We start from the raw sequence: 26,299 nt of genomic DNA on the forward strand, positions 1-26,299 counted from the left end.
GGGGGTGGGCGGGGGTGAGGGTTCTGGCTCAGGGGGTGGGCTCTGGGGTGGGGTCAGGCATGAGGGGGTTCAGGGTGAGGGAGGGGGCTCAGGGCTGGGGCTGGGAATGAGGAGTTCAGGGTGCGGGTGGGAGCTCAGGGCTGGGGCAGAGGATTGGGGTGTGGGAGGTCAGGGCTCCAGCTGGAGGTGTGGGCTCTGTGGTGATGCCGGGGATGAGGGGCTTGGGGTGCAGGCTGCCCTGGGGCTGCGGTGGGGAGAGAGGACTCCCCCAGCCCTCTCTCCCCACAGCAGCACCTGGGCTGGGGGGGAGATGTGTCTCTCCCTGTTGCGGCAGCTCCAGAGCTGGGGGAGGGACGTCTCTCTCTGTCACAGCCCTGAGTGCCTGATAGGCTGCTGTGCGGCCACACAGCTTAGTGGGAACTTAGGCCATAACCCCAAGGAGAAAAGGCAGAAGACTGCAGCCATACATCAGGGCTGAGGTTACACTTGCTTACTCAATTCCTGGCAGGCCTCAGAGCAGAATCACACCTTGGAGGACTTCGATAACAAGTGTGTTGTTCTCATTCAGAGGCAAAATGCACCACCTCTTACCTCCCCTGGCACATACAGCCTTAGCGTAATCAGCATCGTTGAGGCTCACGAACACTACAAATTTCCCAAACCACACGGGGAAGGCACGTGCGTACTTTTTACTCCATTCCAATGCTTTGTCCAGATCCTTTCCACTTCCGGTGAACTGCAACAATGATGGAGGGAAAAGAGGACAGCAGCAATAAGTCAGGTGTTTACCAAAATCTCTCTCCTGTAGAGTTCAAGACAACCTTTCCAGTGTCAGAAGAATGGATAACTATCACAGTGCAAACTCTAAAGTCTGTGATCCCTATGACCATGCTTGTTATATCAGAACTATTATTTAATAATCCATTGCCATGAAAGTGAGATGAACAAACATTTAAGCAAGCAAAGTACACACACCTTCCTTCCCTAGTACACTCCAGTATTAAGATGCCCCATCTTCCACCCATAAAGTCTCACTTAAAAAATTAGCTCCCTTTATATACCCTGTGGGAGTAGAACCAGGCTTGAAGACCTTTGTTTTCGTCAGATTTACAATGTCATTTGATAGCAGTGGTTAGTAGCTTAATAAAAGAATTGTGCCTTACCGTAAGGGTTTAGCAAAAGCAACCAACCTCAGCCATGGGCTGGCTAATGCAAACTATGGTGCCTACAATAATAAGCACATTAAAAATCTACAGCACCAAATAAAATGATAAGATGAGCCAGTCTGATCCAGTTTGTCAACTTCTATGATGCATCCTCAGACTTTTTGTTAACAAATTTCAGATGCTTTTGGTTGTTCAATGATATCTTAGTAACCTGAAAGTGATATCATGGGTAGAACATGGCTGGAAATTTTGTCACAGGATATTTTCAAAGAACACTGACTTTTCAACCACATTGACTTTGGTTGGCGGTGGGATTTTGCTTAGTTTCTCTCCTTTTTTAAAAGTCTCCCCCTCTCCATTGTCCAGAGCGTGTGTGTGTGTGGTGGTGGGGGGAAATAGGGTGACCAGATGAGAGGGAGAAAATATCGGGACACATTTTTCTGCTGGCAGAGCAAAAAAAAAAAAAAAGGCAAGTGCTGCTGGCAGAGCGAAATATCAGGACAAAGATCGGTCGGGATGCGGGACAAACACCTAAATATCGGGACGGTCCCAATTTTATCGGGACATCTGGTCACCCTAGAGGGGGAACACATGTGAGAGGTAAAGAAAGGGTGAGGAGGGGAATCAAAATCCAAACATCAGAAATGGATTTGTGGGGGAGGGGACAGTTGAAAAAAATAAATCAAAATTAAAAACTTCCAAGTTAAATGGAAACTTTCATTCAATTTTGATTCTCTCCCCCCCTCCCCAATGAAAATTTCCACATACACAAATTTGAACAAAACAGAAAACTTTCATTTCTTTCTAAAATTTCCACAGAAATTAATGTGGATTTTTTTTTGGCCAGCCCTAATCATGTGCTTTCTGTTGTCTCCTCTCACAATGAAGACTCTTAGGGTACATCTATACTTTAAAAAAACCCACAATAACAAGTCTCAGAGCCCAGGTCAACTGACTCAGGCTTGTGGAGTTCATGCTACAGGGCTTAAAACAGAAGTATAGACCTTCCAGCATGGATTCTTAAACCTGGAAAGGGGTTGGGTCTCACAGCCCAAGCGCCAGCCTGAGCAGAAATGTCTACAGTGCTATATTTAGCCCAGTCGCATGAGCCCCGGCCTGTAGACCTGGATTCTGCGACGCAATGCCGTGGTCTGTTTCATGGTTTTGTTTGTTTGTTTTTGCAGTGTAGACAGGCCTACAGGGATGGATCCTCAGCAGATGCAAATCAGTGTGGCTCCATTGATGATGTATGGTCTAGATCAGAGGTGCCTAACAGAAGTCTATTATATTACATCAACACTGTTACCTGTATCAATCCAACTTTAAATTTCATCAGAAAAAGAAGGGCTTAAAACAGCCCTGGGAGAGAGCTGAGAGGGAAAAAGCTGGGCTGTTTGGGAAAACAGCCACAGCTGTAGCTGGTGTAATTAGGGCCCAGCTGACCCTTATAAGAGGGCAGTGGGCCAGAAGGACAGACTCTTTCTAGCTTTGAGATGGAGGGACCTGGCTGCAGGGAGCTGAGAGAAGGTATCTGGAGTGGAGCAGGGCTGGGGGAAGGCCAAGGAGCTGGGGAGCTCCGGCCTGGAAACCCCCCAGGCTGTGGCCTAGGGTAAGGCCAATTAGGTACTGGAGTTGCACGGGGCAGCCCATGGGTAGGCAGAGGCAGCAGGTCCAACCCCCCGCCCCCTTGCCTATGATGAGTGGCTTTTACACTGCAGTCTGCCCCAGTGAGCGGGGGCTAGGTGGTGACTAGCAGTAGCCCATGACTGAAGCAAGGTGGGGATAGAGGGTTGGGGGGGGTTCCCCTGGGTGGGGAGACCCTGAGACTGTGGGGGTATTGCCAGGGTACAGCATCCCAAAGACAAGGGGCACCAGGTCCTGGGAGGGACATGGGGGCCAAGCGGCAGCAGGACACTGGCCTGCAGAGGGCACTCCAGAGGCTGGAAACGCTAATTCCCTGAGACGACCAGCAGGAGGCGCTGCAGTGGTGAGTCCTGCACTGCGACACCATGTTGATTGCTATTAATTATATTACCCTGCTTTAATTATTTTTTAATCTAGCCCTGTATCAGTCACTCCATTATCTTGGTTGAGATCGATGTCAGACTGACTGGCCTATAATTACCCGAGTCATCCCTGTGACAGGTATAGCAATTTTCTGCAATATCCTAGACAAACCTTATTGAATTAAGTATCCTAGGAGTTCATTGTATTAAAATGCAAATATATATGTATTATTATGGGATGGTATCTAACTTCTAGGGGAAGACAGGACTAATGTAAACTTTGGAAAGGGTTTTGTGCTTCAAAGAACTCTTAAAATAATGGGCCAAGAAAAGAATGAACTTTAAAAGAAAGAGAGATCCCAGGAAATCTCTAGGATGGGTGTGCAATGCATCTACTCTGGTTATGCAAGCTTCTCCCTGAGGGGAAAACCCCCTGTATGGCTGATTACCCATTCATGGTCTCTTCAAAGATCCAAACTCAACAAAGGAGGGGCTCATAGATTCATGAGTGTGCTTGATCTGAAATAACAGCTGCTATGAACTTGTGACCCTTGGTGAGGTTTGAAGGACTGTTCACCAGCCAGAGATCTTGTTGGAGCTGGAGGTGATCTCTGGTAAAGCACACGTGTAAGTTCTTTTATTGTTTGTTTTAATATGTTTTCTCTGTAATGCTTATACCTTAAGAAAAAATGTGCTTGCTTAGAAAGAGCTGAGCGGTAACTTTTTATAATTGTGGCAATTACATGGTTTACTGGCTCTGAGGAGAAAAGTAAAGCAGAACTCCACAGGCAGTCTGACTTTGCTGGGGAATTCATAGTGCAGGCAGTGAGCTTTTAAGCCTGAAAATACTCTTCTCAGAAGGGAGAGAGGTGTGTGTCTTTGCCCAAGAGAGGTGACTGCAGAGGAGCTGAGACCCTAGAGTTGGTGCCATGGAGGGACCATAGAGGGGGAATACAAGTGCAGTTTCCTTGAACTGTAGCAATCCCGTTTACTCTCTTTTAAAAAGTCTATCCATTGTCCCCTAATTCATTATACAACTGAATATTAACAACACTTTCAAATTTGATCTGTTTCCTTCAAGTCAATATCAAAATCAAAATCTATGCCAAGAGTTTTGACTTTGTTGTTCTCTCCCATTGATCTGAAAACATCATATAAGATGTACAAATTGTCCTCCTGGTGCAGTGTTGATTTACACCAGCAATGGAATCTTGCCCTGCCTGTGCACGTAGTTAGGATCATCAATTTAAAATTCCATCTCCTCCCACACTGTCTTGTGCTTCTTACACTTCATCCACACCTCTGCCCTGATAGCTCCGTCAGGCTCCACCGCTCACTCCCGATTCTGTTCCTTCTCTTCTGCCAGGCCTGCATTCTTGGCACGAGCACCCAGCTAATGTTCCTTATGTACCATCCTCCTCTTTCTTAAAACTTCTGAAGTGTCACCTACTCCAGGAGGTGTTATTGCTACAAGAGTCAAACTCAGCTCTGCTTGGTCTCTGTGTCAGCTTGTGCCTTTAGATTTGATTCTGCTTCCTTAAAAGTCAGTGAGGAAAATCATTAGTTTTCATGGCGCAGATAAGGATAGGGATTATTATTCTACAGCACTGTGTGCTTTTATGGGGCTGTAAGAACAGGTGAATATCTAGATTACTAAATACTAGTAACGAATGACCTGTGCTGGTTGGGAACCTACAATTCTGTTTTATGGGAAAATCTGTGAATTTTGTTCAGAATCAGAATGAAACACTGAATTTCAAAGTCTCCTGTAAAATGAAGTGTTGGGGGGGGGGAATCATTTGGGGGTCCATTGAAATTTCCCATTTCAATACAATCAAAATGGTATGTTTCAGTATAAATTTTATATTTTTACATTTTAGTTGATGCTTATGTTTTATATTCCATTTTACATGTTTTTACAAGTTTCCATTATTTTATAAAATAATATAAATGTAACTATATATAAATATTTTAAAAAATTCAAAACAAAAAAGCTGTTTTGAAACACATTCTTCATTTTTATTTTTTTCCTAGACAAAATGGAGTCAAAATCAATGTGTCTATGGAATGTTTAGATTGTGATGAATCAAATTTTGTGGTAGACCCATGTTCCATCTGAAAATTTTCAACCAGCTCTATTAATGGCGTAGGCACATAGAAGACAAAAGTTAGGTGTCTGATCTTTGTCAAGTCCCCCCTTTTACCACCCATTTTTACTCAGTTGTACTTTTCAGCTGACTTTTAACTTGGGCGGCTACTGTGATTTCTGAGGCCCCTACACTGTTGATCATAGGTGTCGTAATAGTGAAATGAATTATTATTATTGCTCCCCCGTCTGCCTATCTCCACCTGTTGTAACCTCTTTGGGGCAGGAACTGTCTTTTTGTCATATGTTTGAACAATGCCTAGGACCATGGGATTCTGGTCCATGACTGGGACTCCTAGGTGTACCCCTAGATTTATGATTAGTTGTTGTAACAGCAGGTCACCAGAGTCCAACACTCCAAATGTCTGAGGGTTCACTTTGTCTGACAGGGACCCCAACCTGCCATCTGTGGGACTCCTATGGCCATAGGCTGCAGCCCTTCCCAAACTTCTGTTTTGTTTTGCAATGGGTACCTCTGGACCAGTTAACCCTGTTTTTCCCCATCCTCCCATCAGGGTAGGGATTCACTCATCTCCTGGGATATTCATTCAGCACCAGTCCCCCACCAATGATGGTTCAATCTCAATTTTAATTATTTATACATGATACTGTTGAAATAATTAGAGGATGACACAGAGTGCCCTGGATGGAACAAAGTGCATTGGCCCTTAAGACGTGGCACTACCCTGATCCAGGTTTTACCTCTTAAAACATACCGGTGAACCTGAGGCAGGAGTGGAGTATGGGCGGGGCCACAGGCAGAAGAGGTGGGCTGGGGAGCTAGCCTCCCCAAGCAGCAGCTTCACCCACCGCCCATGACAGCAGGTAAGAGTGGGTTGGCTCCAGCACACCAACCACGCACTGCGGTCTCCGTAGGCAGGGGCCATATACACAGAGCCGAATGCGCCAGCGCCGCACAATCTGCGCGAGGGAGAGGGTACGAGGGTCTCTGTGGGGAACTGTGACTCTCCGCCACCGTGAGGCAGGCTGGGCATCTCGGTATCCTTTGCTGCCTCGTCCGCCCGCCCTCCCTCCCTCCCTCCCTCAGGCTGCCATCGGGCATAGAGGCACCAGTTTAATAATAGTGCATAGGGCCCCATAAATCTTCAGGCCGTCCCTGGACCTAAAGGGGCATCCCTTGAGCAGACAGGGGTCATAGGTGGAGAGACCTGAAACTGTGCCAGCTGCTAGTGAAGATAAATTATCAGAGTGTGAAATAAAGAGAAGAAACAAAATGTAGAGCAATGACTGACACCACCCTGTGGTTTCAATCTATTTGAGCTAAGCAGGATCTCTTCCTGAGGGACAGATGCTCAGTTTTTGTTGTACAACACACTGGCAAGGAAACTGGCTACTCGGTTGCCATTCAGTGTAACTAACTCACTTGCGTAACACAACATTCCAGTTGCAGTAATGGCCCACAATTCACGAGTGAGTCATTTCGGCAATTCTCTTTGTATCAGTTCAAGCCCCCCAGGTCAAGTCCTTCCTACGCACGGTCAAGTGAGTTAGCAGAAGTGGCAATGCAAAATGGCAAAGAACTTGCTGGGTTTTCTTTTTTATAAGTCCTGGCAGATTCAAGGAATCTAGCCTTGGCATTTTCAGACTATTGCAACACACCCCATGCTGCTTGATTGGGATTGCCAGGCCAGAGATTTGTGGGAAGAAGGACACAATACTTTGTTTACCATTTCATTTTTGTAGGAGGCTTCACACAAACCAAGTTCCCTATCCCTTACCTTATCTCCTGTGCTCCGCTCTGATGGTAAGGCGGGTAGAAAGCTGACATAAAAAGGCACCTGGGGATCCCAAGTCTCAGAGGCTGGCATAGACAGCTTTATGCCACATGTTTCTGACCCCCTGGGATAGAGGGTGTGCTGGGGTACACTGTGCTCCAATAATCCTTGGCCAATGGATGGTTCTTAGATGGCCCCAGACAGCCAGGCATATTACAGAGCAGCCCCAAGACTGCTCTAAATGACACCAGAGTCTGAAACAGTCCCCTACTGTCCCCAGGATTAGGGAAGGAGAGATGCAGAAAGGTGATGTGATGCCACCTTTCCGTCAACTCAGTGCCACTGATAATCCAATCCCCAAAGTGGCCAATCTCTTGAGGACTAAATTATGCATTCCTTACTCACATTAGTAGTCTCACACTTACTCACATGAATAACCCTATTGACTTCAGTAAATATCTGACCTTCAGTGTCTGTAAGCTAAGAACACAAGCATAGATTTGGACCTTGTGTCTGCAAAGAAATTACTGAATGGGAAGTGTGCAAAACAAGTTAAATTGTTTTCTACTGAAAGTTTAACCAGAGTTTTCCTGTCTCAAATCCCTCTTGCCCCCATCTGATTGTTTCTTCTGTGGCTACTTAAATGGAAAGCACACACTGTATAATGTGTGCTACACAATGTTATGCATGAAACATAGACCTGAATATTAGCCTAGAGGCCAGGAAGGTGGAGTTGTTTCTCTATTTCTCTTTTACTTCATATGAGCACTGTCATTGCCATAATAGATCAGATCAATGGGTCCATCTAGTCCAGTATCTTGTCTCCAACAGTGGCCAATACTATCAGATGTAGAAGATAGTACAAAATACCCTGCTAAAAACAGTTATGGAATAACTTGCCCACAAAAATAGTTTGTTTTTTTTTTGTTTTTCAAGCCCTCCTTAGCTACTGGTTGTCATATGTCTCGAAACAAGAATTTATAGCCCTTCCAAACTCCTGGGGTAACTTTTTTTTTTTAAATCCATAACCAAATAACCCTAAAACTTCAGCATTTATAGAGCATAAATGTCTTTAGAGCATTTTACCATTATCAATTTATCCTCTCAACATCCAGTGATCAATGTAAACATTATTATTCCTCCTTCACCATGAGTAGGCAAAAGATTAAGTGATTTCCTCACCCCTCCATTCTAGATAGCAACTTTATATCAGAGCTTGGATTATACCTCAGGAGGTCCTGGCTCCCAGACCTCTAGGTGGGCTGTCTCTCTGTAGAAGGAAGCTGCTTTTGGTTTTTCAATTTGAGCTTTAAGTCTTCACAACCACTTCTTTCCTTACCTCATGGACATTGCCAAAAAGCCAGTGGACTGGAGGGCCTGGAAAACTCTTCAGTGCTTTGTTCAGCTTCCTTCTCCACTGATACAGCTTGATTGCTTTCAGCACCATGTAGGTCAGACAAAGCACAGCGGGCAGGTAAAAGATTTGAGAGACATCCTTATTCAGCCAGCACCAAATAGTGGTTATCAGTCTCACCACCACAGAAGTCATCTTCCTGCTGTGTATGTCCTCTCCCCACCGGCAAATGCACTATCCAGTTCCTCTTTATAGGTGTTCCAGTTTGCAGACTGATCCAATGATATCCAAAGAGGTAATCACACAAGCAGCTGATCTGCTGCCAACTTTACCTGGGGGAAGGACCAGAAGAATGTGTTTAGGTGTTGCCCCGCTTAGAATTGCAACACCTTAAGTATTGCTCTGTTCAAAACTGCAGTGCTTCACTGACTGAGGTTCTTTCATTTATGACTCCACAATAAGAAGCCTGGGCTGGGACACTTGGGGCTGATGTTGTTTTGCTGCCTCCCAGATGCTAAAGTAAATGTTGTTATAGCAAGGATACAAGACCTCCTATCTCTACAGTGACAGCCCACACGGGAATGTGTCACTAGCCAACCGGAATCTGAGAACACTTCAACTTCCCTGGTCACTCAGTTACAGACTTAAAAGTCGCAATTCTCCAACAACAAAAACAGACTGCAATGAGAAACTGCAGAAATGGAATTAATTTGCAAACTGGACACCATTAAATTAAGCTCAAAAAAGACTGGGAGTGGATGGGTCATTAGACAAAGTAAAAACTATTTCTCAATGCTAATTTTCCCCCTATTGTTATTCACACCTTCTTGTCAACTGTTGGAAAAGGGCCATCCTGATTATCACTACTGATAATAGCTCACCTTCACTAGTCAGTCTCGTTACAGTTGGTATGGCAACACCCGTGTGTGTGTGTGTGTGTATGTGTGTGTATCTTCCTACTGTATTTTCCACTGCATGCATCTAATTAAGTGGGTTTTAACCCACACAAGCTTATGCCCAAATAAATGTTAGTCTCTAAGGTGCCACAAGGACTCCTTGTTCTTCTTGCTGATCCAGACTAACACAGCTACCACTCTGAAACCTCAAGAGAAGGTTAATGCATGGAGCATGTTATCCTACATCTGCCTGATCCTAAGTTTCTTACACTTTCATCTGAACCCTCTGGTCCTAACCACAGTTGGAGATGAGATACTGGACTAGCTGGACCATAGGTCTGATTTAGGCTATGTCTACACTTCCACTTATGCCGACAAAAAACACCCCTGGGCAACAAGGTTTGCCGGCATAAGTGCTCGTGTGCACAGCGTTATGTCAGTGGTTTTATTATGTCAAAAGGAGAGCTCTCTCCCGTCAGCACAGAGCGGCTATGTGAGCGATCTTACAGCGATGCAGCTGTATCAGTACAGCTGTGCCACTGTAAGCTCGCTAGCGCAAACATGACCTTAGTCTGAGAATTCTTTCTATTTCTGTGTGGACAATCTTCCCAGCGAGCTTGCCAGAGTCGAGCATTAGAGAAAATATCTGAATGATGATGTTGGAAACCATCCAACAATGTAACAGGCATCATTTTGGAATCCAAGATCATTGGAGTAACTCCTGCAGTCAGAACCTGTTTGGACTGCACCATCTCCACACAAGTAAAATGGATGCCCACCTGATAGACGGAGACTTAGCAAGGCGTGTTCGGTGGGCTTTAAGCAAAGTGCTTTTCACCTAACTCAGTTGATTTGGCTAATACTTCCAATACACAGCATAAGGCAGAAGATGGAGTTCTTCTAAAATAAGAGATGGAGGTTACCCGGTGGGTTAACATATTAAATTCCCTGCACATAAATGCAGAGACTGGGGAGGGAGCCGGCACAGCAAGATTCTAGCAATTTTGATCAGGCGGCTGGGATGATCCTCATCATTGAATGGACACTGGGGACAATCGCCATAAGAGCTGTGTTGTTGTTAATGTTTATTTTTATTTGGGGCAGGGCATGTTGTCTTAGGCCTGGGCTACACTGGGGGGAGGGGGTCGAACTAAGATATGCAACTTCAGCTACGTGAATAGTGTAGCTGAAGTCGAAGTATCTTAGTTCAACTTACCTGGCCATCCTCACGGAGGTGAGTGGGCCACCAAGGCTCCCCTGTTGACTCTGCTTACTCCTCCTGCTGAGGTGGAGTACAGGCGTTGATTCAGGGATCAATTTTATCGCATATAGACGAGATGCAATAAATCGATTCCCCGATACATCGAACACTACCCACCGATCCGGCAGGTAGTATAGACGTACCCTTTGTCTGTATTTGAACAGCAGCTAACACGGTGAGGTCATGGGGCTCGTAGGCTCATCCTCAGTAATAATAATAATTAATAAACAGTTTTAATAATAGTAACTTCTATCCACCCATCTTTTTAAACCACATCCATCACTCCACACCTCAGCACTTCCCAAAATTATAAAGTGTGCACACAGAGATTAACTTCTCCCTCTTGTGCCTTCCTTTTCAGATAGCAAGGATAGCAGAATGTTTTTTTGCCAGCACCACTGTAAGGGTCTGTTCCTATTGCCGTTGCAGCTGATCAAAATATTCCCATCATTTTCACTTGGACTCCTAGAGCCCACTTCAACTCCCAACATTTAGAGCTGGTGCTACAAAAATGGCAGCAGGAGCCATCCAGTGGCAGGAGAGACCAACTTTTGGAGCGTATCTTCACTGCAGCGTGTTTGGCACCTGGTCTGAGCACCTGGATTTGCTCACTGTAAAGTCCTACTTGCATTACTGTGTGCTCACCGCAGCTGCACTCATAGGCACCAACTTTTCCAGGAGCCGGTGGGTGCTCGGCCCTGCCCCGACTCAACCCCTGCCACAAATCCCCAGGGCTGCCGGGGGCAAGAGGGGCAATTTGCCCCGGGGCCCACTGGGGCCCCCATCGAGAGTTTTTCAGGGCCCCTGGAGCGGGGTCCTTCACTCACTCTGGGGGGCCTGGAAAACTCTTGTGAGGCCCGGGCCCCTGGAGCTTCTTCCGCTCCCGGACTTCGCCAGCGGGGGGTCCTTCCACTCCGGGGCGGAAGGACCCCCCGCTGGCGAATTACCACCAAAGTGGGACCCGCCGCCGAAATGCAGCCGGGTCTTCGGCGGTAATTCAGCGGCGGGGCGTCCCCGCCGCGGGTCTTCGGGGCACTTCAGCGGCGGGTCCCGGAACGGAAGGACCCCCCCGCCGCCGCATTACCGCCGAAGTGCCCCGAAGACCCGCGGCGGGGACGCCCCGCCGCTGAATTACCACCGAAGACCCGGCTGCGCTTCGGCGGCAGGGGGCCCCTGCCACGGGTCTTCGGGGCACTTCAGCGGCGGGTCCCGGAACGGAAGGGGACCCCCGCCGCCGAATTACCACCGCATTGGGGGCCCTCCGCCGCCAAAGACCCCAGGCCCCCGGAATCCTCTGGGCGTCCCTGCAAATTCCCGCCCCAGCCTCGCCTCTTCCCCGAGCGTGTCACATTCCCTCTCTTTTCCCCCACCCTTCCAGTGCTTCCTGCCATGTATCAGCTGTTTCATGGTGGGAAGAACTGGGAGGGAGCGGGGAGAAGTGGAGCTCAGCGCGCACTCAGGAGAGGAGGCAGAGCAGAGGTGAGCTCGGGGGTGACAGGGAGGGGAGCTGCCAATGGGTGCAGAGCACCCACTAATTTTTCCCTGTGGGTGCTCCAGACCCGGAGCACCCACGCAGTCACAGCCTATGGCTGCACTGCCCTGCGTGTCACTGGGACTTCAGGTGTCACATCCCAGGGTTCTTTGTGCTGCAGAAGCTGAGCCGCTCTGATTCCTTCCCAGCAAATTGTGAGAGAACTCATCTGTCCTTCTGGGCATGCACAGGGAACTGTGGGATGGATGACATCATCTGGGGCTCAATGAAAGAGGCGCATGATTGTAGAATTTGGGAAGTCCTAGATGCAACTACAGCTGCAAACCTTAAACTAAACAGGGAGAAATGTGTTTTAGGGGCTACAGAACTGACTTTTGCTGGGGACATGATTTCCAGCAAAGGTGTAAAGCCTGATAAGAGGACGATTTCAGTCATTGAAATGATGCCATGTCCCCTGTCAAAGAAAGATGTCTAATGGTTCCTCTAATTATCTTGGCAAATTCATACGTAATCTATCTGTCAAAACAGCAGCTTTGAGAAAACGCCTAGAAAATAAAAATGAATGGTACTGGAGTGCAGAGCAGGAGGACTCATGGGAAGATTTAAAACAGCTGCTACAAGAACCAGTGAAGTTCTATACACCAGGAAGGCCTACTAAGATCTCAGCAGATGCTTCACAGTCTGGGCTAGATGCAGTGATTTTACGAAGCAATGAGGGTTGTTGGCAACCAGTGGCATATGCACCTAAATCACTTAAATCACTAGCTGAGGCAGAAACCAGATACGCACAGATTGAGAAGGGGCTTTTAGGAATATTGTTTGCCTGGGAAAGATTCAATCAGTATATTTATGGACAGACAGTGGAAGTTGAAATGGAACACAAGCCCTTGATAGCGTTATTTAGCAAACCGCTGAATGACTGCACCTTAAGGATTCAAAGAATGATGATAAAGCTGCAAAAATCTGATTTGGTTGTGACCTACATATCTGGTAAATTCATGTTCACTGCAGATGCACTTTCCAGAGCAGTGGCTCCCATGAAACTAGGGAGGACTTTAGAGACAGGGCTGCAAGACTATGTAGATTTGATTGTAAAGTCAATTTCCATAGCTAACAGGAAACTGCAACAAATAAGAGAGCAAATGGAGAAAGCTGAATCATTGGGAATCCTTAAAGAAGTGATAATTAAAGGATGGCCTGAAGAAATAAGCAGTTGCTATCCAAGTATAAGAAACTATTGCAACTGCAGACATGAACTTACTATGATAGATGAGGTGATTTTCAAGAGCAGTAATGTTGTAATTCCAATGAGCCTCCGAAAAGAAATGTTGCAGAAGATCCACGAGGATCATTTAGGACTTGAGAAGTGCAAACAGCGAGCACGCGTGGTGCTGTATTGGCCGCGGATCAATCACAACGTCGCTAATGTGGTAGGAAACTGCTTTCCATGTTTGAAATACAAGCCATGCCAACAGGCAGAGCCACTGAGACCTCATCCAGTTCCACAAAAAGGCCTTATGAGATTGGCACTAACTTATTTACCTGCCAATCAAAGGATTATTTAATAGTCTCAGATTATTATTCTCCATATCCAGACATTTGCACACTGCCCCGTAATAGTAAATCAGCAATAGCTGGCATGAAGGGAATCTTCTCCAGACATGGAATTCCATAACGGGCCACAAGTTTCCAGTGCAGATTTTAGGCAATTTGCCATAGATTGGGATTTTCATCACAAAACATCAAGCACAAATTATCCCCAATCAAATGGATTTGCAGAAAGGTCTATACAGCCAGTAAAGAACATTATGAAAAAGACTTTTGACAGTGATTTGTATAAAGCATTACAGGCGAGTCTTATCTCACACATTTAACATGTGTGAATTCAGCTTTGCGCGGTCGGCAAAAACAAAAAAAACACACACAAAAAAGAGAAATAACAATTTTAATACTGTACCTGTAGTGCGGGTGATTCCACCCACCATTACACTCAATGTAATTTTGACTATACGCGATTTTCGCTTTACACGCTGACAGTGGAATATAACCCCAGCGTAAGGTGAGACTCGCCAGTACTGATTTACTGAAGTACACCCCTGGAGGATGGCTTTTCTCCAGCTCAGATGTTAATGGGAAGAAGGATAACCTGCTGAAATTTCATAACAATGAAACCATACAGAAGCTGAAAGAAAATCAGAAGTGGAAGCAGAACTACTATTTTGACAAAACGGTCTGTGATCTCCCATCTCTTAACCCAGGTGACAGTGTGCCTGAGGGGATCACACCTCTAATACTTGGGGCCAAAGTAGTACCATTAAAGAACAGCTGCATCCAAGATTTTATGTAGTCCAGACAGAGCAGGGAGGACACACTTCAACATAACTGGAGGGATTTACAAATAATGCCAGAAAATTCCAATATGTTGACAGTAGATGTGGACTCTGGCATTTCTCATCTGACTGATCCTTTATCAATGCAAAAAGGAGAAAATCTCAAGGAACAAGAGAACTCCAGACTCTAATGAAAGGCTGATCCAGAGAAGATCAGAGCAGGAGATTAAACATCCTGAAACACTCAGAGACTTGCTAACTCGCCTGGAGAAGGGGTATTTGAGGAAAGTGAGTGGTAAAGACTCACTCGAGAGTGATGTCCAGGTAACCACTCCTCTCTCATTAGGTTTATGGAAATATACTACATGGGATGAGAATGTAATGCATGAGTCATTAGATAGTTGTTAGCTGTTTATATATGTGGATTAGAGTTAATTTGCCTTTCTTTAAGGGGGAAGATGCAGAGATATGTTCATAGAAGATTATAATTTAGAGACGCTCCTTCATAAGGGACAGTATTATAAACATAGGAATTTGAAGAGGTGCCCTGTGGCAGGGGTTGGGAACACTCACTACAGAAGCTCTACAGTTGGTTTTATTCCTTTTTCATTCACTGGTTTGTTATTTAATGAACCCCAAGATTGTTAGTCTCAGGTTTTCTTCTAATCAGTGGTGGATTAGCCACTGGGCCAACGGGGCTCATGCCTAGGGGCCTCAGCCACTTGGGAGGCCCTGGAAAAATGGGCACCCCCTCACTCCAACCCGCTCCGCCTGCCTGGTGCTCCTGCTGGGAAGCTTGCCCAGCTCTGCCCACCCAGTGCTCCAGCGAGGGAAGCCCCAACGCCCTGACCTCGCTCCCTGGCAAGAGCCCCAGGCAGGAGGAGTGGTGCAAACCCCCAGGCCCTGGCCCCATTTCCCCAGCAGGAGTGTGGGGGGGGGGGACGACTGCAGGCAGAAGGGATGGGGAGGTGCCCCCACTTCTTCTGTCTCAGGGTCCCACAAAAACTTAATCCACCTCTGCTTCTAATAAAGAAGGAAATCCCTCAGTGTTGTCTTAATCTCCTTCATAAGGGCCCAGTAATATCACATGGTCTCAGGAGTGGGGGGAAGAGAACAGAGACTGGAAATGGAGCAGCTCAGAGCCCCAACAAAGTTCAAATGCAGCAGACCACTGGAGCCACTGGGAAGGTAGATAAACAAAAGATTTTCCTTAATATAGCTGTGTCAGAAGCACTAGATGTACATAACAATCTGCAGGTAAGCCAAGAAGAGCAGGCTAGTTATGAGGCAGTGCTGCAAAAATCTGTGGCATACTGTGCTCCCAGAAGCAAGGAGACTTTTGAAAGATACAACTTTCATAGGAGAGCTCAAAAAGAGGGAGAAACTTTTGAAGAATTTGTGACTGGCTCGGCAGCCTGAGATCAATGGTGGAGAGCTCACAGGTTCTGTCATTAGAAAACTGATTGTTATGGGAAGCAGAGAAATAAAGCTCAGAAGGAGACTGCTGGAAGATCTAGGCTTGCATTTAGAGTGCTTAAAGCAGGGAGCTGACTCCATCTATTGCTGTATGTGAGCATTAAGTAAAGGGAAAAGACACTGTGGAAAGGATAGTGTTTGTAATTGTGCAAGGGCGAAGAGCACCCATCCTAGGGTTGCAAAAGTGTCAGACCCTGGGCCTTATATAGAGTGTGTTCTTTAGAGTGGGAGGGGATCACATATTGAGGACCAGTTCCAAGATGTCTTTAAGGGGACTGGAAAGCTCTCAACAGAATATAAGAGAGAGTGGACTGAGGCCAATAGTCCCATAATACACCCCCCGCTTAGGAGTGCACCTCTTTTCCCCAGGCAGAAGCTCAAAGAGGAACTGGACAAGTTAATTGCACTAGGCACCATAGAGAAAGTAGAACTGACAGAGTGGGTCCATTCTGTAGTAATGGTTGAAAAGAAAGATGGACCCCTTCACTTACATCTAGACACCCATAATAATATAGAAAAGTGGGGACATTTTCCTATATCTACAAGGGAAGAAATATTTCGAGAAGTGGTTGATGCCAAATATCTCCACACTAGATGCATCAGTTAGTTTTTGGCAGATTCCCTTAGGAAAAAAATTAGTACCCATTTGTGCACTCGCCTTTGGGAGATACTGCTTTTGCGGGCTACCTTTGGGTTATATCCTGCACCTGAAGTGTTCCATAGAAAAGCACAACAAATATTTGGTGGTACTGAAAGTACCAAAGCATAGATGGATGATGTTTTAATTTGGGGACATATGCCAGAGGAACATGACCAGAGGCTCCAAAGAGCACTAGAGAAAGCTTATTCAGTAGGGTAAAAGCTAAATCAACAAAAATGTAAATTTAGGGTCCGAGAAACATACCTAGGAGAGAGGCTGATGGAACAGGAGATACAAGTAGGCTCCAGTGGGGTACAGGCAATTGGCCCTAATAGACAAAGATGCGGTACAAAAATTCCTAGGAATGGTAACTTTGTAGGACAGCTTGTATCTAGATTGATAGACTTTAAGGTCAGAGGGGACTGGCATGATCATTTCATCTGATCTGCACATTGCAGGCCACAGAACCTCATCCACCCACTCCTGTAATTGACCCCTAACCTCTGTCTGAGTTACTGAAGTCCTCAAATCATGATTTAAAGACTTCAAGTTACAGAGACTCCACCCTTTACTCTAGTTCAAGCCAAGAAGTGACCCATGCCCCTAGTATCAGAGGGGTAGCCGTGTTACTCTGGATCTGTAAAAGCAGCAAAGAATCCTGTGGCACCTTATAGACTAACAGACGTTTTGGAGCATGAGCTTTCGTGGGTGAATACCCACTTCGTCGGATGCAAGTAGTGGAAATTTCCAGGGGCAGGTATATATATGCAAGCAAGAAGCAAGCTAGAGATACCGTTATCTCTAGCTTGCTTCTTGCTTGCATATATATACCTGCCCCTGGAAATTTCCACTACTTGCATCCGACGAAGTGGGTATTCACCCACGAAAGCTCATGCTGCAAAACGTCTGTTAGTCTATAAGGTGCCACAGGATTCTTTCCATGCCCCTAGGGTGACCAGACAGCAAGTGTGAAAAATCAGGACGGGGGTGAGGGGTAATAGGAGCCTATATAAGAAAAATACCCCCAAATTGGGACTGTCTGTTCACGTTTTTTAACTGCCACAGCACATTGAATGAATGTTTTCAGAGAACTATCCGTAATGACTCCAAGATCTTTCTTGAGTGGTAACAGCTAATTTAGACCTCATTATTTAATATGTATAGTTGGGATTATGTTTTCCAATGTGCATTGCTTTGTATTTATCAACATTGAATTTTATCTGCCATTTTGTTGCCTCGTCACCTAGTTTTGTGAGATCTCTTTAACTCTTCACAGTCTGCTTTGGACTTAACCATCTTGAGTAGTTTTGTATCATCTGCAAACTTTGCCACCTCACTGTTTACCCCTTTTTTCCAGATCATTTTTTAATATGTTGGATAGTATTCATCCCAGTACAGACCCCTGGGTGACACCCCTATTTACCGCTCTACATTCTGAAAACTAACCATTTATTCCTACTCTTTGCTTCCTACCTTTTAACCAGTTACTGATCCAGGAGAGGACCTTACTACTTATCCCATGGCAGCTTAATTTGCTTAAGAGCCTTTGGTGAGGGACCTTGTCAAAGGCTTTCTGAAAATCTAAGTACACTATATCCACTCCGTCATTAGCCTGTCTGCCCTGTCAATCAGGCTGACCTGGAGCATTGGCCTCTCCCCATTGCCCCTAGGGACTGTCAGTCTCAGGGTCCTGGTTTCCCATCCACGCTTCCCCTTCCTTTTGGTACTGGGACCTAGCCAACCAGAACCCACCACTGAGTTTTAGTAAGGGGCCCTTACAAATAGAAAACTGAAAAGAAGAAAGCCTAACTGTGTAGAAATTGGTGTAACAGATAAAATGGCTTCACTATGTATAAGAAAACTGACCAAAAGAAACAAAAAGTTGATTGACAGGGGTCATAAGAACTTGAGCCTTTGCAGCAACATGATCACGTACAAGTATATGAGGCAAGAACTTGGTCACAAAAGGCTGGGGTCTCTCACAAAGTGGCTCCTAGGTCCTACGAGGTTGTCACTCCTGAGGGAACTGACATACAGACGGAATAGGAGACGCTTCTAACAAACCTCTGGATGAAGGGAGGACAAGGAGACAAGAAATGAGACAGCACGGGAGGCAGAGTCCAAATCTGCAGAGCTAGAACCAGGAAGGGCCATGGTGGAGACCACAGAATGGGTGCACATGGTTGGTACCACCCTGCAGAGACTGAAGAGAGAACCCCAGATCCACAAGACTGAGCAGCACACCTCAAAGACTAATTGAGAATTGTTAGTGAGTTATTAGGGGGTTGTTTTGTATATATACGGTTGTGTCTAACATTCATGTTTATTTGGAACCGGGAGATGAGAAGATATCTCTCTGAGAGAGTCATGTTTAGGGTTGGCTCTGTCTAGTCTGGCTCAGCACAAGGAGGCTGAGACTGCCACAGAAACTCAGGGATGGTCTTTCCGCTAATACAGAACCAGTACCTCAACTTTGTTTAAGTCTCTTTTGTAAGGACCAAGGAATATTACAAATATTGTCTCATCGCACACTCATTCAGCCTTGATTGACAACTACTAGTAAAAGTCAGTCCCAGTAATCTATATCTGAAAATATTGCAACATCACTGCTGGTCCATTAATCATTACAACTCCTTTAGAAGTCAGACTCTTTTCTTCCCAGTTTTTTGGTAGCAGAAGTTGCTGTGAAAACCATACCTCCATATCACACCCTGGATCATTTTTCATGCAAACAAATTGTGTAAGAGTTTGGGACTTCCCCCCACCTGTCCAATTAGGATGACTTAATAAAATTCTTATTGCATTCAGTATTATTTCCTTGAAGCTGTATCAACTTTGATATAAGGGGTGGAGTAATTAATACCTGTGTCTTCCCACACTATAATTATCATTAAAAACCTTACTCAGCATATTGGCTATGCCAAAATTCTAGCTTTATGCTCAGCTGAACTCACACAATGGAAGGGGAGGTCTGTTTCGAGCAGTGAAATAAATCAAGCTGTCCAGAAGGGCTGTCAAGCCCACGTGATGGAGGAAGCCTATTGTCTTTGGAAGGGTGCAGAATGCCCAGGATTCTCCTGTCTCTGTATAGGCAGATCCTTGTTGTGCATGAGCCACCTGTCCTCTTCCTTCCTTAACCGCCACCCAAAGAACTCTCTGCTGCAGCAGAGCCCAGGATCACCCTCCACCTCATGAAACACCTTGTGTGAAATGGCTCTGTAGCGAGTCAGTGTGGCTTCCCTCCTGCCCAGCAGAGGGAGCTCCCTCCCAGATGCCCAAGTGGGCTGAGTCATCACTTCCTGTCCCCGCCCCCCGGAAGTCAAGGGGCAGGACAGGAAGTAGAAAAGGAGAACGCCAAAGCTCAGTCAGGAGCCAGCCACCGCCGCGAGCAGACGTGCTGGCGGGAGCTCCGGACTGGGAACCCTCTAGGACCCGAGGTGGCGATCAGGGCTGGCCCCCACTGCCCCACCCCCGGTACGACGAGGAACCCGTGGAACTTCCCCGGGATCGGAACCCGGAGCAGCCGCTAGGACTTCCTCCCGCCTGGTACAAGGAGGAGCCGCCGCCGCCGCTTCCGCCCTGCTGTTATCCGGAGGAACCATCGGAGGCAGCCTGGCCGGACTTCCAGCAGGAGTTGCCGGACCTGCCCCCAAGCCCTGGTCCTGCAGACCCCATGCCGATGGACTGGTCCGAACTCACGGCGACCGAGGAGCAGGTACCGGTAGAGGGGGAAATGGAATGTAGCCCGGGGATAGCCGACCCCTGTCAGGCTGTAGGCACCGAGGTGCCCATGTCAGTGTGTTGCGGTCAGGACCCCACTGACCAGTGGCAGTGCTAGCCACTAATAGGGCCCCGGGCTGGGACACAGTGGAGTGGGTGGGCCTGTGTCCCCCCTGCCACCCCACTCACGGGTGGCAGTCTCCCCCTCACCCCAGCGCAGACAGAGATGCCTGCACTGACCTGAGTTGCTGTCGTTGCTCAGCTCCTGACATCAGGACCTGAGTCCTGTGGACTATGGTTTGTTGCCCCGCCCTGACCAGAGGGTCTGGGCTTACTGACTGTGTAGTTGCTCAGCTCCTGAGGCAAGGACCTGAGCCCTAAACTGAACTGCTGTAATAAACTGTTGTTACCCAGCCCCCCTGCTCCAGAGGGCCTGGGTTTATATTGAACTGGTGTTGCCCAGCTCCTGCTGTAAGGATCTGGGCGTAGAACTGCTATTGTGCTGCCCCGCCCTAATTGAGGGCCTGGGCTTACACTGATAGACTGTGTGCCTTGTGTTCGTCCCCTGCCTGAGGGTCTGAACCTGTGAACCTTATTGAGACTGATTGCTGTTACCCAGCCCCCTGCTCCAGAGGGCCTGGGCTCATATTGAACTGCGGTTATCCAGCCCCCTGCTCCAGAGGGCCTGGACTTATATTGAGACTGATTGCTGTTCTTCAGCCCCCTGCTCCAGAGGGCCTGGACTTATATTGAGACTGATTGCTGTTGCCCGGCCCCTGCTCCAGAGGGCCTGGGCTTATATTAAACTGCTGTTATCCAGCCCCCTGCTCCAGAGGGCCTGGGCTTATATTAAACTGCTGTTATCCAGCCCCCTGCTCCAGAGGGCCTGGGCTTATACTGAACTGCTGTTACCCAGCCCCTGCTCCAGAGGGCCTGGGCTTATATTGAACTGCTGTCACCCAGCCCCCTGCTCCAGAGGGCCTGGGCTTATATTGAACTATTGTTATTCAGCCCCCCCCCCCCCCGATCCAGAGGGCCTGAGACGTGAGACGGCGCTAACCCTGATTTCTTGCCACCCCACCAGTTAGAGGGGACAAGGAGCGAGTCGGTGTGGCTCCCCTCCCGCCAGCCGGAGGGTTGAGCCCCGACCAACAGCTTACAGGTTCTGACGCAGCTGAGCTCACGGTAGCTCAAACCCCTTGGCAGGAAACAAGTGGTGATCTCACCCTCTGCATCATATCCAGGCTTCTCAGCTTGATCTTCAAGGTTCTGCACAGCTGCTCTGCTGCCAAAATGCCAGTTCCTAGATCTTATTCCCCCACCCAGCACTCCACCTAAACCTGTCTCCTAACCGCTCCCCATTGTAGCCTGCTCCCACTCTCGCCATCACAACGTCTTCCACCTTGCTGCTTGTGTCTAGAACAATCTCCTACCCACCATCCCTGGGCTCTCAGGGTGGGCTGTGCCATTGCTGCAGCCATCCAGAAGAACAGCCTAGTCCCTGGTGCCCCACTCCACAGCCAGAAGGGTAAAGAGAAGAGCCCAGTGCCCCTCCCTGCTCCAGAAGCATGAATATGGGGTGAGGGACGAATGTGCCTTTGCTTCTGGGTGAACCCCTGCACCCTGGGAAGGAGATGGTGCAGCCAAGATGTCATGGGCACCATAGGTATGGTAGTGGGGGATAGTGTGGGCACAGTAGGGAAACTGAAAGGACCCCACATATGGAGTGTTGTCGGCCAACTGGCTTTTGGGGAGGCACAGTCCAGTGCACCATGGTGCACACAACGAACCATGGCCTCAGCTCCACTCTGGACCCTTCCTAGCCTTCCACGTGGGAGGTGGGGCCATAAAAACAGGGTGTGGCCAGGAGTACACTTGTGCCTTGGTGATCCCCGGCTGCCCGAACAGCTCCTTGAGTGACCTGGCACCCAGTGCAACTTTACATTTCTCTTGGTAGCCCTGGGATCTTGGGCGAGACACATTCTCTCTCTCTCTCTCTCCGGGCTTGTCATAACTGCAGTGCTAGCTCCAGAGAGAGCGGGCACACTGCAAAACAAATGCTTGAGCTGCACGCAGTGAACAGCCCAGAGTGGCCGAGTCCCCATTTCACTACTAACTCGAGCATCATCAGCATTGGAACTTCAGCCCACCCCCAACGGGCCAGCCAGCTTGAGTTTAAAGTGCCACTTAACTCATGCTAGAGATCTCTGGATGGGTGGGTATGAGGTTAGGGACAACAGTTGAGTGATACCTCAAGCTAACAGTGCACTGAAGATGAGCCCTCATTTCCCCTCCTGTAAAATTATGAGCAGAATATTTTCTTTGTTTTGTCTGTCCAGGTTGTTGTATGCTCTTTGGGCAGGAATTTTCTCTCTTTAGGTACGTTTAAAGTGCTTAATACAACAGGGCCCTGTGGCAGGGCAGGGGTAAAACCCTGCCAAAATGCTGGCTGCGGTCTGCTCTCTGGCCAGGAGGCCAGGGTAGAGACACGGGTATTCAGCAGTGGGCCCAGCTGCAAGCCCTAATCAGGGCTGGCTCAGAGGAACATGCTGAGCTGAGTGCTGACGGCTGGACTGAGGCATGAGAGGGCTATAAAAACCCTGAACACACCTCAGAGAGGAGGCTAGACTGGGAGGAGACAGGAGGGTAGTATTGCTGTCTCCTTACCAAAGGAGGAAGCCTCCAAGGCAGGAGACCCTGGGGAGGGTCTGTGGGACGCTAGCTGTTGGGAGACTGGGGAACTGCACGAACGCTGTAAATTAAGACACTTGGGTGATCCAACAAAAGAGGGCATGGAAGACTCTTTATTATACCAGCCTAAACACAGGGTGCAGGCGGAAAAGTGGGAGAGCCTGCACCGACCCTGTGACGGGCCCTGATTTTGGTTGTGGCTTCTGACAGCTACTGTGATGCAGACAATAATTACGTGCCAAAAAAAACCCAGCATTAAAAGAACATTGTGTTAGCAAAGCCCAGCACTTAAAAGTTGGGACGTGCTGCTGTCAGGGTCACCCATTCAAGCTCAATTCAGCCTCCCCAGGCATTTGCATTCTGAGTCAGTCTTTTATTATATGGTCATGTAACCATTTGTTTCCAATATTCCTATTTACTATCATTTGAATCTCTGTTCTCTGCTAACAAACGGATTCGTGTTTTCACAATAAATATATCTAAGTGCTGTGTGTTTAAGTGGAGCGGTGAGCCAGAGTTGAATCTTCGAGACTGGCTGAGCCACAAAGTTTGGATTCAGATCCAGAGTTTTCCCAAATTCTGTGATGTTTGATTCCAGGCTTTGGGGTCAGGCCCGCATCTTGCTGGATCAGAACTAAAACCCAGTGAATTCTTTCCGTTGACTTCAATGGACTTTGGATCAGGTCCATTATTCTATGGACAAACTGTGGCCCCCGCCCTGTAGCTATTCTGTGTGGTTGCTGCTATGTTTACTGCACAATAATTCACAGTAGCACCATGAGAAATTCATCTGCTGCAAAGCAAAGCTTAATTTAATCTCCAGGTTTTATATGGTCTTAATCCCAAATTACTCATCAAGCCAAGCTCACTTTGTAAAATGTATAGCCAAAATGGGCAAACGCATGGGCTAAACACAAAGTACAGATACCTTGAATGAAGCCGATGAGCCGCCCATAAACATGAGAGGGAAAGAAGCTGCAAACGCCAAAGAATGACTAATAAATCATGTGATATATAAACAGGCTGTGGAGCCCAAATGAATGTGGTAATAGAAATTGATGCAGCATTGTACAAACAGGGGCGGCTCCAGGCCCCAGCACGCCAAGCGCGTGCTTGGGGCGGCATGCCATGGGGGGCGCTCTGCTGGTCCCCGGGAGGGCGGCAGGCGGCTCCGGTGGACCTCCCGCAGACGTGCCTGCGGAGGGTCTGCTGGTCCCGCGGCTCCAGTGGAGCATCCACAGGGTCACCTGTGGGAGGTCCACCGGAGCCGCGGGACCAGCGACCGCCTGAGCGCCCCCCGCGGCGTGCCGCCCTGCTTGGGGTGGCGCAATTCCTAGAGCCGCCCCTGTGTACAAAGAAAGTGGAAAGCTGGAGAAGTCAACAGTGAAATTCAAGTCTTATCGAGAGGAATAAATTCCGGTTGTGGGTGTGGGGAGCTGTCACTGATGCACAAAGACAAGGCAGTGACAAAAGGGCTTGGCAGGAGCACAGAGAGGAGATCAATCATTCTTGGGCTAAGATACGTTGGAGGTGTTTGGCCTAGTCACAAGGGAATATGCCAGAGGGAGTCCTGGTCATAACTGTTGCAGTCTGATGGGAATGGGCTCATTGCAGCATACACAGGTGTGGTCCCAGGAAAGGGTAGCTGCTATGGGAGGGCATGGAACATGTGCATGCAACCCAAAATGCTCCACAAGCTTTCAGTGAGTCTAGAACTGAGCAGATAGTGTCTTTCATAGAGCCAAGATACTGGGTTTGCCGCTTAGTAATTGCAGAAATGTAAGGGGGGCAAAGGACCCGAAGAAGACCTTTAATGGGGAATGTCTGTACACCCACAAGAAACTGGATGTATGACGAGATGGTAGCAGCCAATTTTTTTAGCAAATTTGATGCACTGGCAGGTTGCCCTGGATGAAGAAATTTCCAAGATTACCATATTTAATACACTCGCTGGCAGATGCTGCTTCTTGACATTGTCTTTTGGAGAACATACATGCAAGTAATACTGTATTTCATTGTATAATATCCCCGATAACAGAATGTGTTATTGGAGTGAAAGGGTGCCCTGATCATGTGATAGCCTAGGACAGCACTGCTATTACAAAGAGAAAGCAGCTTAAATTGAGCAAAGCCAAATGTCAGTTTAATACCATGGAAATCAGTGGGGTGGGCCAGAAAACGAGAATTTTTCCTGCAGGAATTTTCAAGGGGAAATTATTTGAATATTTATTTTCCGTCAGGAAATCATGGTTTCCCCAGGGAAAATATTAAACAAAAACTATTTCCACGCACTTTCTGGCTGTTTTCCAAATTTTGCCAATTGTGGAAAGTGTTGTGGGTGGAGGTTTGTTGTTGGTTCTACCCAGAGGATTCAGGGGGCCTGGGACAAAGTGGGGGAGCAGACGTTTGTACTCACTGGGTGGCGCTCTGAGTCTGTGGCAGCGGTGGGTCCTTCACTCACTCCGCATCTTCGGCAGCACTGAGGGACCGGTTGCCAAAGACCCAGAGCGAGTGAAGGGCCCGCCTCTGAAGTGTTGCCATTACTGTGGAATGCTGTTACTGCTGAGCTGTGTGTGTGTATGTGTGTGTGTGAGAGAGAGGCGGGGGGTGGGGTGGAACTTACAAGACAGCATGCTGATGCACTCTCTGCTCCCCAAAACACATTGTCTCTCCCCCCACATACACACAACACACTCCACCCACCCCATTTGAAAAGCACACTGCAGCCACTTGTACACTGGGATAGCTACCACAATAACTGCTCTCTGTTGCATTGCAAGAGCTGCTAATGTGGCCACGCCAGTGTGCTTGCAGCTGTCAGTGTAGACACGGGGCAGCGTTTTCCCTGCTGAGGTCTCCGAGGGCCGGTTTAACTCCCGGCGCTCTACATCTGCAAGTGTAGCCAAGCCCTTAGACAATGTAGGATTTTAACCATAATTTTTAAATGAAAATTTTTGAAAATGCCGAAAAGTACTTTTTTCTTCCATTTCAAAAGCAGGGGGAATCAAATTTTGTCAAACATGATTTTTTTTTACTCAAAAAAATTAGCTTTCGGTAAAACAATTTTTTCATGAAAAATCTGTCTCCAAAAAATTTTGACCAGTAGTAGAATTCATTTAGGCCACGTCCACACTACCAGCTGGATCGGCAGGTAGTAATCCGTCTATCTGGGATCAATTTATCATGTCTCGTCTAGACGCGATAAATCAATCCCCGAATAGACGCCCGTACTCCACCGCGGCAGGAGGAGTAAGCGAAGTCGACGGGGGAGCCGCAGCAGTCAACTTGCTGCCATGAGGACAGCCAGGTAAGTCAAACTAAGATACTTCGACTTCAGCTACGAATAGCGTAGCTGAAGTTGCTTATCTTAGATCGATATCCCCCA

At 47.5% G+C, this 26,299-nt stretch overlaps 1 protein-coding gene and 1 long non-coding RNA gene across 6 annotated transcripts in view; one reads left to right on the plus strand and one right to left on the minus strand.

The window, feature by feature from the left end:
* The window catches only part of LOC120369611 (cytochrome P450 4B1-like), a 34,781-nt gene extending 26,164 nt beyond the window's left edge, over positions 1–8,617 (minus strand). For both annotated transcript variants that reach the window (XM_039483084.1, XM_039483083.1), the window contains exons 1-2: positions 8,394–8,617; positions 592–736 (exon numbers count right to left, since the gene is read on the minus strand). In XM_039483084.1, coding sequence (XP_039339018.1) covers positions 592–736; positions 8,394–8,603 — 355 coding nt within the window. In that variant the 5' untranslated portion in view covers positions 8,604–8,617. The remainder of the gene's footprint in view (positions 1–591; positions 737–8,393) is intronic.
* The window catches only part of LOC120369614, a 163,766-nt gene that overhangs the window by 89,159 nt on the left and 48,308 nt on the right, over positions 1–26,299 (plus strand). For 2 of the 4 annotated variants that reach the window (XR_005583273.1, XR_005583276.1), the window contains exons 1-2: positions 2,661–2,693; positions 3,643–3,799. The exons of 1 other annotated variant lie outside the window; for it this stretch is intronic. This is a non-coding gene — a long non-coding RNA (uncharacterized LOC120369614). Of the gene's footprint in view, positions 1–2,617; positions 2,694–3,642; positions 3,800–26,299 lie in introns of those variants that run through there. One more of the 4 variants, XR_005583274.1, reaches the window with a different exon arrangement.

This window comes from Mauremys reevesii, linkage group 8, assembly GCF_016161935.1.
Source record: "Mauremys reevesii isolate NIE-2019 linkage group 8, ASM1616193v1, whole genome shotgun sequence".
In the NCBI taxonomy this organism is placed as follows: domain Eukaryota; kingdom Metazoa; phylum Chordata; order Testudines; family Geoemydidae; genus Mauremys; species Mauremys reevesii.